Source organism: Oncorhynchus tshawytscha, linkage group LG25 (genome assembly GCF_018296145.1).
Source record: "Oncorhynchus tshawytscha isolate Ot180627B linkage group LG25, Otsh_v2.0, whole genome shotgun sequence".
Lineage (NCBI taxonomy): Eukaryota > Metazoa > Chordata > Actinopteri > Salmoniformes > Salmonidae > Oncorhynchus > Oncorhynchus tshawytscha.
In genome coordinates, this window is record NC_056453.1 from 35,151,885 (window position 1) to 35,164,816 (window position 12,932).

Below are 12,932 nucleotides of genomic sequence, written 5' to 3' on the forward strand. Positions count from 1 at the left end.
TAAAACGTTTCCAGGATGGCAGAGTACGATTTTTCTTTTTTCTTTCTTAACTCAATCCTTTCAGATTCCTTAAATCCAATGATGCCTTTGGCTTTTATCATCGAGGTGTCATGTCTACTTTATTTTAGTGTCATTTAGAGGTTCTCTCTCATGTAGATAATAGCTCACCTCAGGACACATCAAGCATTTTCTCTCTCTGTCAAAAGTGTAATAAATAAGCTATGTGAATTACATGAACTTTTACTGTCAGCTGCCTTATAAAAATGGATGATCTCAAATTGTAATCTTCCATGAAGTATGTTGAGCACATATACTGTACAGTGTTTACCAGACTGTGGGGATGGAAGTTTTTTTTAAATACTCCCTGACAGTTAGGATAGTTTGTTTGGTACATGATTGCAGAACACACTCTGCTCTGGTACAGATCTAGAAATATCAGACACAATCCCTCCCAGCCCAACAGTAAAGGCCTCAATATTGCACTAAGATATACTATATACTGTAGATAAAATAGTATTTGAACTCTTACCCCCCCCCCTCCCATTTTTTTATATTTTTAATTTTTAAATCGGATATGGAGTTTCACACGTGAAAAACCTTAACGTGTGAAAATCTCACTTTCACGTCACAATGTGAAAAACATTCATGTCTGTGAGAGAAGAGGGGACAAGGCCATGCATGCAGTGGTACATAATGTTTTGATATACTGTAGTACAGATTGTAACCAGTCATGTTTTGAATATCAGATATATATATATATTTGGTTTCATTGTCATCTTCCATGCCTTGGTGTCCTGAGAGTGTTCATGATTGAATAACAAAGTTATAACACATGCTAAAGTGTTTTTACTTCAGCATGAATTAGCCATTAGTATGGCTGATGATACACTGAGATCCTTCTAAAGATCTCAAATGTCCATAATGACAAATCATATATTACTACCACATTGTATTGCACTTTTCCTGTGAGCTATAAGCGAAGAGTTATCACATCTAGGTGTTAAACACTGGGGACTCTTTTCTTTGTAGCTGTTCCTCGCACCAGTGACACGCAGTGCAGCTCTGTCCCAGAGCCGCGGTACGGTAGACGGATGGGGTCCGACTTCTCCGCTCGTTCCATTGTTCGCTTTGAGTGCAACCCTGGGTATCTGCTACAGGGATCCAAAGCCATCAAATGCAATGTGGTCCCCAGTGCGCTTGCCCAGTGGAATGATACTGTGCCCGCTTGTGCTGGTAAGCCTCCTCAAATCAGTCACATTTGTGAACATTGATTTAGAGATGGTTCATGTTGTTGTAAAAGGGAAATTACCCCACTTTTCAACCTGGTATTAATTTTCACCAGACCCATTCCGAGTCTGTGAAAATGACTCATTTCCACTATCTGCTGTTAAAATAAATGTTTTTACTTTATATATTTTTTTTTACGGTAAAACGTAGGAATGCGCTGTTTTTACATATGTAGACATTGGTATGGTGCTGAGATAATGAATATGAGGTTGAAATGTGGTGCAATTGCCCTTTAAGAACATACAGTGGGTAGAACATCTAATAGATATGTCATCATTTTTTACATTTGTAAGTTACCATAAACACCATAAACATACTAAGATATTGGGAAGTGAGATGATTCTTTAGTCACAATAATGTTCTAAACTCAGCAAAAAAGAAACGTCCCTTTTTCAGGACCCTGTCTTTCAAAGATAATTCGTAAAAATCCAAATAACTTCACAGATCTTCATTGTAAAGGGTTTAAACACTGTTTCCCATGCTTGTTCACTGAACCATGAACAATTAATGAACATGAACCTGTTGAACGGTCGTTAAGACACTAACAGCTTACAGACAGTAGGCAATTAAGGTCACAGTTATGAAAACCTAGGACACTAAATAGGCCTTTCTACTGACTCTGAACAACACCAAAAGAAAGATGCCCAGGGTCCCTGCTCATCTGCGTGAACGTGCCTTAGATGTGGCCAGGGCAATAAATTGCAATGTCCGTACTGTGAGAAACCTAAGACAGCGCTACAGGGAGACAGGACGGACAGCTGCTCATCCTTGCAGTGGCAGACCACATGTAACAACACCTGCACAGGATCGGTACATCCGAAACATCACACCTGCAGGACAGGTACAGGATGGCAACAACAACTGCCCGAGTTACACCAGGAATGCACAATCCCTCCATCAGTGCTCAGACTGCCCACAATAGGCTGAGAGAGGCTGGACTGAGGGCTTGTAGGCCTGTTGTAAGGCAGGTCCTCACCAGACATCACCGGCAACAACGTCACCTATGGGCACAAACCCACCATCGCTGGACCAAACAGGACTAGAAAAAAGTGCTCTTCTCTGACAAGTCGCAGTTTTGTCTCACCAGGGGTGATGGCTGGATTCGTGTTTATCGTGGAAGGAATGAGCGTTACACCGAGACCTGCACTCTGGAGCGGGATCTATTTGGAGGTGGAGGGTCATGGTCTGGGGTGGTGTGTCACAGCATCATCGGACTGAGCTTGTTGTCATTGCAGGCAATCTCAACGCTGTGCATTACAGGGAAGACATCCTGACATGAGCCTCCAGCATGACAATGCCACCAGCCACACTGCTCGTTCTGTGCGTGATTTCCTGCAAGACAGGAATGTCAGTGTTCTGCCATGGCCAGTGAAGAGCCCGGATCTCAATCCCATTGAGCTCGTCTGGGACCAGTTGGATCGAAGGGTGAGGGCTAGGGTCATTGCCCCCAGAAATGACCGGGAACTTGTAGGTGCCTTGGTGGAAGAGTGGGGTAACATCTCACAGCAATAACTTGCAAATCTGGTGCAGTTCATGAGGAGGAGATGCACTGCAGTACATATTGCAGCTGGTGGCCACACCAGATACTGACTGTTACTTTTGATTTTGACCCCACCCCCTTTGTTAAGGGACACATTATTCAATTTCTGTTAGTCACATGTCTGTGGAACTTGTCCAGTTAATTGGATTCAGTTGTTGAATCTTGTTATGTTCTTACAAATATTTGCGCATGTTAAGTTTGCTGAAAATAACGCAGTTGACAGTGAGAGGACATTTCTTTTTTTACTGAGTTTATATATAATTATAAACTGGGTGGTTCGAGCCCTGAATGCTGATTGGCTGACAGCTGTGGTATATCAGACCGTATACAATGTGTATGACGAAACCATTTATTTTTACTGCTCTAATTACGTTGGTAACCAGTTCATAATAGCAATAAGGCACCTTGAGGGTTTGTGGTATATGGCCAATATACCACAGCTAAGGGCAGTGTTGAGGCACTCCGCATTGCATTGTGCTTTATGAACAGCCCTTAGCCATGGTATATTGGCCATATACCACACCTCCTCTGGCCTTATTGCTTAAATTACTCCTGTCAAATTTCCACTCGGTGTCTTGACTCACCATGGCTACAGGAACCTGGCATGTGCCCCATTCAATGTGACTCTAATTTCCCCTCTGTTTCGCTCCCCAGTTCCATGCAGCGGTAATCTGACAGAGAGAAGAGGCACCATCCTCTCCCCCGGATTCCCCGAGCCCTATGGGAACAGCTTGAACTGCGTGTGGAAAATCATTGTCACCGAAGGAGCTGGGATTCAGGCAAGTACAAAGGGGGCAGGTCTGAACTCATCGAAAGTAATAAGCTACACCGACAGACAGAGAAGAGAGGGAAAATTGTATTTTTTGAGTGACAGGCTATAGCACATTTTAACCGTCAGTCGTCCTACTGAGAAGAAAAGAAAATTAGACGGTATAAATTAGACCCGTTGCCAGCAGAAGTAGTTTTAAAGCACATAAAAAACAGCTGCAGTCTTATTGCTATTGATCGTGCCCTAATGAGAACAACTCGTTTTTTAAAATACTTCTTACAAGAGCACAGTATAAAACCTGGGTTTATGTCTATAGCAGGAGAGAAAACTTCCCTCAATAAAAAAACACCAATCTCTCATCTAACCATTCAAAATGCTTGTCCTTTCAGAGAGATGGCATGTACATTATTTTTGTCACTCTATTTATGTATTTTTTTCTTTTGCAGATTCAAGTAATGAGCTTCGCCACTGAGCATAATTGGGATTCCTTAGAAATCTATGATGGAGGGGACATGACAGCTCCTAAACTTGGAAGCTTTTCAGGTGGGAATTGGATTACTTAATCATGCATGGAATCACACGTTTCCCCTTGAGATATCATGTCTGTGTGCAATATAATACTTATTGCAAATTAGGTTTCATGTGTTTTACAGAATTCTTACAGGCCTATTATTTTGAAGACCACAATAAAAATGAAACTGACTCATGTTATGTTCCGTAGTTCTTCTAGGGGACTGAACATTGATCATGGGTCCAATACCTTTCTCCGCAATCTTTTACACAGCACACCAATGTCCCAATCGTCATGTTGGATGACTCACAGTATTTGCTCCAGAGACCTTTTGAAATCCAGTTGGCAGCCATCTTGGCCTTCGTTGCCTCCCAGTTAATCCTAGGAACAGCATTTCTGCAACTGAATAGCTTTGTCTGCTATCTAATGAAGACGTTGAATGCTATGGCTCCATTAGGCATGATCAGTGATATGTATGGCATATTCCATCCTTTTGAAAATAGAGGGCACTTCCCCTGTCTGGCAAATGTGTGGGTTTATCAATCTTGAGTAGATCCATTAGTTCATGACTTTCAGTATGTGTACATGATTTTAAATGATTCAGTAAGCGAGGTCAGTTGGAGAAGAAGGTCATGACAGACATTGGGGACATGTTGGAACTCCTCCATAGGAATGAATAGAATTCTGCAGTATTTCAATTCAATATTTCAAGGACGAAATTACATGTATTTAAGTATTTTTGTTGTTGTAGTGGGGACAGTAACGTTAGTACTTTCTAAAAACTATTCTTTAAGGATTTTAAAAATATATTTTAAAAAAAAATATATATATATATATATATATATATACAGTATACACTACCATTCAAAAGTTTGGGGTCACTTAGACATGTCCTTGTTTTTAAAGAAAAGCACATTTTTTTGTCCATTAAAATAACATAAAATTGATCGGAAATGCAGTGTAGACATTGTTAAAGTTGTAAATGACTATTGTAGCCAGATTTCTTTATGAAATATCTACATAGGCATACAGAGGCCCATTATCAGCAACCATCACTCCTGTGTTCCAATGGCACGTTGTGTTAGCTAATCCAAGTTTATCATTTTAAAAAGGCTAATTTATCATTAGAAAACACTTTTGCAATTATGTTAGCACGGCTGAAAACTGTTGTTCTGATTAAAGAAGCAATAAAACTGGCCTTCCTTAGACTAGTTGAGTATCTGGAGCATCAGCATTTGTGGGTTCGATTACAGGCTCAAAATGTCCAGAAGCAAAGAACTTTCTTCTGAAACTCGTCAGGCTATTCTTGTTCTGAGAAATTAAGGCTATTCCATGCGAGTAGTTGCCAAGAAACTGAAAATCTTGTACAATGCTGTGTACTACTCCCTTCACAGAACAGCGCAAACTGTCTCTAACCAGAATAGAAAGAGGAGTGGTAGGCCCCGTTGCACAACTGAGCAAGAGGACAAGTACATTAGAGTGTCTAGTTTGAGAAACAGACACCTCACAAGTCCTCAACTGGCAGCTTCATTAACAAAACACCAGTCTCAACGTCAACAGTGAAGAGGCGACTCCGGGATGCTGGCCTTCTAGGCAGAGTTCCGCTGTCCAGTGTCTGTGTTCTTTCATTCATATTTTATTTTATTGGCTCTTTCTTTGCAACTCTGCTGAGAAGGCCAGCATCTCGGAGATGCATCTTCGCTGTTGACGTTGAGACTGGTGTTTTGCTGGTAGTTTCTCCCATTCTTCTCTGCAGATCCTTTCAAGCTCTGTCAGATTGGATGGGGAGCGTCGCTTTACAGCTATTTTCAGGTCTCTCCATAGATTTTCGATCAGGTTCAAGTCCGGTCTCTGGGTGGGCCACTCAAGGACATTGGGACTTGTCCCGAAGCCACTCCTGCATTTGTCTTTGCTGTATGCTTAGGGTCGTTGTCCTGTTAGGTGTACCTTCGCCCCAGTCTGAGGTCCTGAGCAGGTTTTCATCAAGGATCTCTCTGTACTTTGCTCCGTTCATCTTTGCCTCGATTATGACTAGTCTCCCAGTCCCTGCTGCTGAAAAACATCCCCACAGCATGATGCTGCCAACACCATGCTTCACCGTAGGGATGGTGCCAGGTTTTCTCCAGACGTGACCCTTGGCATTCAGGCCAAAGAGTTCGATCTTGGTTTCATCAGACCACAGAATCTTGTTTCTCATGGTCTGAGAGTCTTTAGGTGCCTTTTGGCAAACTCCAAGCTGACTGTCATGTGCCTTTTACTGAGGAGTGGCTTCCGTCTGGCCACTTTACCATAAACGCCTGATTGGTAAAGTGCTGCAGAGATGGTTTTCCTTCTGGAATGTTCTCCCATCTCCACATAGGAACTCTGGAGTTCTGTCAGAGTGACCATCAGGTTGTTGGTCACTTCCCTGACCAAGGCCCTTCTCTCCCGATTGCTCAGTTTGGTCGGGCGGACAGCTCTAGGAAGAGTCTTGGTGGTTCCATACTTCTTCCATTTAAGAATAATGGAGGCCACTGTGTTCTTGGGGACCTTCAATGCTGCAGAAATATTTTCATACCCTTCCCCAGATATGTTCCTCTACATAATCTTATCTCGGAGCTCTACGGACAATTCTTTCGACATCATGGGTTGGTTTTTGCTCTGACCTTATATAGACAGGTGTGTGCTTTTCCAAATCATGTCCAATCAATTGAATTTTCCACAGGTGGAGTCCAATCAAGTTGTAGAAACATCTCAAGGATGATCAATGGAAACAGGATGCACATGAGCTCAATTTCGAGTCACATAGCAAAGGGTCTGAATATTTATGTAAATAAGGTATTTCAGTTTTTGTTATTTTTAATAAATCTGGAAAAATGTCAACTTATGGTGTGGATTGCTGAGGATGTTTTTATTTAATCCATTTTAGAATATGGCTGTGATGTAACAAAATGTGGAAAAAGTCAAGGGGTCTGAATACTTTCCAAAGGCACTGTATGTTATACAATGGTGGAGGAGTGCCAAGATGGAGGCGCGGTGGCTTTAAAACAGTGCCCCTGTCAGCCGTCTAGTGTATATATAAACCATTGGGTGCACCAGTGGGTGGAGGGTGTCTTAACTTGCGTCTGTCCTCCTTTATCGTGCTAAATGCCAACTGATAGGTGTTAGCTGTGTGGGAGTGTTAAACTGTGGGGGATTTCCATGGCAGGTTATGTTGTCAAGCCTCCCCATCTGTGATATTTTAGGATGTCCTCCTGTGGGTCAAAACTACACATCCTTTATGTTAGAAAATATAGATGTGAGAATGGACACATCTGTTACACACATCAACACAGTCGTGAAGAGGGCAGGACGACGCCTCTTCTCCCTAAGGAGGCTAAAAAGATTTCACATAGCCCTTCAGATCCTCAAAAAGGTATACAGCTGCACCATTGAGAGCCTCTTAACAGGCTGCATCACCTCTTGGTATGGCAAGTGCTTTGCATCAGACCGTAAGGTGCTACAGAGGGTAGTGTGTATGGCCCAGTACATCACTGTGGCTGACCTCCCTGCCATCCAGGACGTCTATACCAGGCGGTGTCAGAGGAAGGCCCTAAAAATTGTTAAAGACTCTAGTCACCCAAGTGATAGACTGTTCTCTCTGCTACCACACGGCAAGCGGTACCGATGCACCAAAAACCCTGAACAGCTTCTACCCCCAAGCCATAAGACTGCTAAATAGTTAGTTAAATAGTTAACCAAATAGCTACCCGGATCTCTGCATTGACCATTTTTGCACTAACTTCTTTTGACTCATCACAGATGCTGTTGCTACTATTTATTATCTATCCTGTTGCCTAGTCACTTTATTCCTAGTTTTTGTACATATCTACCTCAATTAGCTCGTACCTCTGCACGCTGACTCTGTACTGGTACCCCGTGTATATAGCCAAGTTATTGTTACTCATTGTGTATTTGTTATTACTTATATTATTACATGTTTTACTTTTCTATTATTTCACTATTTTCTTTCTCTCTGGGAAGACTAATGTTTCAATGTGACGAATAACATTTGATTTGATTTGATTACCATGGTCTCTCCAGCAGGAGGGGATCTCCTGCAGCGGGAAAGGGGGATTAACCTTTTTTGTGCCTCCCAATGGATATACGTGTAGCCATGCCCCGAGCAATGCCTTCTACAAGCCTGTAATGAACTCAGCTAGTGTCACAACAACAGGCTTAGAAAAGGTCAGGCAACTAGGGAGTCATGTGGCTTTAAGGCAAAATGTCTATGCTAAGATATCATTCTGAATGTATTAGTTCACGTGGTTCACCACTGCCGCACTCCTCTAAGCCAAGGTTTTAAATGCAACAAAAAAATGGTTGTCTAGGCCATCTAGCGAATAAATAAATAATGATGTCAGAGAACACCTGGTGACGGTTGTGTATGACTCATTGAATCTAAAGGAAAATACAATGGTAATTTACCTCCATTTTGAGCTGGGTTGTCCAAATGGCACAGGCACTGAGTCATCTTTAACATCGGTGAAATGTCTCCAAATCAGTAATCAGTGACATTAGGAGGGAATAAGAGGGAGGCCGTATCGTGTGCAGTGACACGTTAAGATGCACAGTTTCCCCTTCATCGTTGTGTGGTCTGCCTTTACATCCTTGACATCCTCACCATTATAATCAGTCTTTTTATTCTTCTTTTAGTTACAAATCCATTAGGATAATTCTCTTAATTAAACTGTCGGAAATGCTTTGTGTTCTCTGTCGCCTTCCTTTTTGCATGATGTATCATACAGGATTAATCACACTTAATCAAATACCAATTCGATTACAATTGAATGAGGCTTATCTTTTCTGTTTACCACTATCCCCCTATTACTACTATTAACAGTAGAATGTGCAAATGATGAGGATATGCTGTTGAAAAATGGTAAACGTGATATTTGTTAAAAAGTCCACTTCACAGTAGCTGCTGTTGTTGCATAGTTTGGTATTCCTTGCCTCAAATTGATTTCAGATTGTGGCATTAATTGCTTTTGCCGTGGATACTTACATTTGAAGCATGATTCATTTGTGATCGATGGAAATATTTAATAATTAATCATACTTCAAATGTAAGTATTCACTGCAAAAGTAATTAAATCCACAATCTGAAATACATTTTATAGGACTCCAAAGATCAAATCAAATTGTATTCATCACATGCTTCATAAACAATAGGTGTAGACTAACAGTGAAATGCTTACTTACAGGCCCTTCCCAATAATGTAAAGAGAAAAAAATTGAAATAATATAAAAAGAATAAATACACAATAGCTTGGCTATGTACACGGTATACCAGTACTGAGTCGCTGTGCAGGGGTACGAGGTCATTGAGGTAGACATGTACATATACTGTAGGTAGGGATAAAGTGACAACATGACAGGTAATAAACAGTAGCAGCAGTGTATGGGATGAGTCAAAAGAGTCAATGCAGATAGCCCGGGTAGTTGCTCATTTACTGTTGCCGTCGCTCGATAGCGACAGTTTATGTCTGTATACCTCTCATTCTGTGTCCATTGTGGCTATTGATTGGGTTTATGTCTATATACCACTCTCATTATGTGGCCATTGTGGCTATTGATTGGGTTTATGTCTATATACCTCTCTCATTCTGTGGCCATTGTGGCTATCGATGGGGTTTTGTTTCATCATGTTTAGAGATGATTGCCAAATGGTTAATGTAAAAATATATATATATGGTAAATTGTATTTCAAGATTGGTTTTCCATCTTTACAAAACATAAAATGACCCTGCTTCCCGGCTGAAAGTTCACATCAAGAATTTCTTTAATCATAAGGTTCTAGACTGCCTAATAATACTAAATGTGCCAGATTCAATCCCGCAAAGTGCATTTTAAGCTCATCTGTGACTTATATGACAAGCTCTGGAAACACTGGAGATGCCGTCTCACTAATAGAGATGATGGACCTCTGAATAGCTGGACAGCGGATGAGCTTTACAGAGCTGTCAAACTTCATCCAGAAATTATTAGTCAAGTCATTCAAGCGCAAAGGAGCATTTTACAGACTGCAATCATCAGCATAATGTACTCAGACAATTTTATGCCCGTCCGTTCTTCTACTGCCATACTATGCTGGATCCCATAGCATTACAGAAACCCATTGCAAACTTGGTAGCTCTCTGACATGATTTGCAGGTGAACATATCTTAATGTCTATCAAGTCAGTATTTTGCAGGAGAGCTTTAGTCATTTCATCAGAGTTATTCATGTGATTGATTATAAACGTGTTAAGTCAGTCTACGTTTTGTCATGAATGAGTGAAGGGTATATTGCTGTCTCATAGCATAGCGTTACAACCTGTGAAGATGGCCTCCGAGGATACAAATGTAATAATAGGGTTGCAGAATTCTGGAAACGTTCCACGGTTTTCCAGAAACCCTGGTTGGAGGATTTCAGATTTCCTGTTTATTCCCTCCTGATGGCAGGAATTTTCCAACCAGGGTTTATGGAAAATCTATTTATTTTTTATTACCAGGTTTTTGCAACGCTATGTGTGACATCGATGAAGAGAATAAAAATAATTGCTTTCTCTAACTATGTCACAGAACTTGTGAGCTGGGGTTTGAACATAATATCCTGAAAATATAAAAGCTGGTATCTCAACAGAATATGTTGCTGTATCTTTAATCTGCCCAGGGGAGTTTCAACATTTCTTTATTAAACTGACCAATGCCCAAGACACCAGAGATTTATTGCTATTATAAAGTTTGACACAAGTGATGAATGACACTGTTTCAGGTTATATAACCGCATATACGCTATTTTTCAACCACATGTTTGCTTACTCATGATGAACACTGTTCTGATTTTCAGCAGCCTGAGCCAAAGCATATCATCCAAAAACATAGGATATCTACCACGCTGATCAAATCAAATTGTATTTGTCACGTGCGCTGAATACAACAGTGAAATTCTTACTTACAAGTCCTAACCAACAATGCAGTTAAAAAAATATACAGTATTTATCTATATATATATATATGAATAAGAAGTAAAAGTAACAAATAATTGCAGAGCAGCAGTAAAATAACAATAGCGAGGCTATATACAGTGGGTACTGGTACAGAGTCAATGTGCGGGGGCACCGGTTAGTCGAGGTAATTGAGGTAATATGTACATGTAGGTAGAGTTATCAAAGTGACTATGCATAGATGGTTCCCTTTGAGCTCTGTAGACTTTTAACATTTTTACTTTTCCTATCTGTGGTGGTATGGTTGACTGCCCCTTGGAAACATTTGATGAGAGCTCTCCCCTGGGAGCTCAGATACTGAAGAACAGAAACAAACTTCAGTGACCATTGTCTGTTAGAATTTCAAAGCATGTTTTTTTTATTCCCCTTCCCCCCTTTCCCCTCTTTTCATTTGGTTGACCTCCAAAAAGGAAAGTATTTTATAGAGGAGGAAAAATGTCCATAGAATAGTGAACAGCTGTTCACCTTATTCTGTTTTGGCCATTGAAATAAACTGTAGTCACTTGACGAACCAACCCTCCAGAAAACATCCATATATATTCAGAATTGAAAATGGAACTTCTTTCAACAGTGAGATGAATGTAGATTTCTCCTGTGTGATGTATTTCAGGTACAACTGCTCCAGCCTTGCTGAACAGTACCTCCAACCAGCTCTATCTCCACTTCCAGAGTGATATCAGTGTTGTTGCTGCTGGATTCCACCTTGAGTACAAAAGTGAGTACACTGTGTGTCTCATCATGAAACCTTCATTTTCTCCATATCCTCTGACCCTGTGAAATAAAGGAATCTACAAGATTTCCTCTTGGCTAATAAAATGTTGCTTACTTCTCTCTCTCTCTCTCTCTCTCTCTCTTCTCTCTCTCTATTCTCTCTCTCTCTCTCTCTTCTCTCTCTATTCTCTCTCTCTCTTCTCTCTCTCTCTCTCTCTCTCTTCCCTCCTCTCTCTCTCTCTCTCTCTCTCTTCTCTCTCTCTCTCTCTCTCTCTCTCTCTCTCTCTCTCTCTCTCTCTTCTCTCTTCTCTCTCTCTCCTTCCTTCTGGAACGTGTAGTAGCATCACCTACAGTGCAGCTAACACTCTGAATCAAAAGCTCTCAACGGGACATTCTACTTTTATAATGTTAAAAATGAAGCAGCTCTGGGTGAGGCATGTGCATTTTGACATTTAAAAGCTTTAGAAAAATTACCAAAGCTGTCAGCATAAATGGTTCAACAAGTACAGCATAATTCACTGATAACAATTCTGTTAACGAAAAAATAAATACCAAGGAAACTAGCTGATAAAATCCAATTTCTCTACCTTTTACCATGGGTTGGAGCCTGATGGGAATTCCTCTTTTCAACTCTGAAATGGGCTCCCAATCTGTACTGTGTGGACACTGATAGCATCAGAGATAGTCTGTCTCTCTGGCCGCTTGCCTCATCTGCCTCTGTCTCAACAGAAGAAACAGTGCCCTTTAGCTGCTGTGGACAGTCCTGATGTAAACCATTTTACCTTATTCATTCTTACACCTCAACATCCTCTGCTACTATCTCTAAGTCCTCTCAGTGGGGATCCCAATTCGGCTATTTCCCCTCTCTCAGCCCACTTAAAAGTGTATCCCCCATGTGCAGCCTTTGTGCTATGTGATACAGCAGGGTTGTTCAACTGGCGGCCCGCGGGCCAGATCCGGCCCATTTATTAATCCCTTTGATCAATTCTTAACATTAAGAAATTATCTGCAAAAAAATCCCTTCCAAAATCCGGCTTTCAGTGCCAAACACTCTCACATTACATACGCTCACATACACAAAACACACACACGTACATGCATAATGACG

General features: G+C 41.0%; 1 protein-coding gene across 1 annotated transcript in view; it reads left to right on the forward strand.

Moving 5' to 3' along the window:
• The window catches only part of LOC112223927 (CUB and sushi domain-containing protein 1), a 236,962-nt gene that overhangs the window by 170,891 nt on the left and 53,139 nt on the right, over nucleotides 1-12,932 (forward strand). The window contains exons 32-35 of the mRNA XM_042305838.1: nucleotides 1,030-1,233; nucleotides 3,482-3,606; nucleotides 4,043-4,139; nucleotides 11,724-11,828. Of these exons, the coding sequence (XP_042161772.1) occupies nucleotides 1,030-1,233; nucleotides 3,482-3,606; nucleotides 4,043-4,139; nucleotides 11,724-11,828 (531 nt within the window). The remainder of the gene's footprint in view (nucleotides 1-1,029; nucleotides 1,234-3,481; nucleotides 3,607-4,042; nucleotides 4,140-11,723; nucleotides 11,829-12,932) is intronic.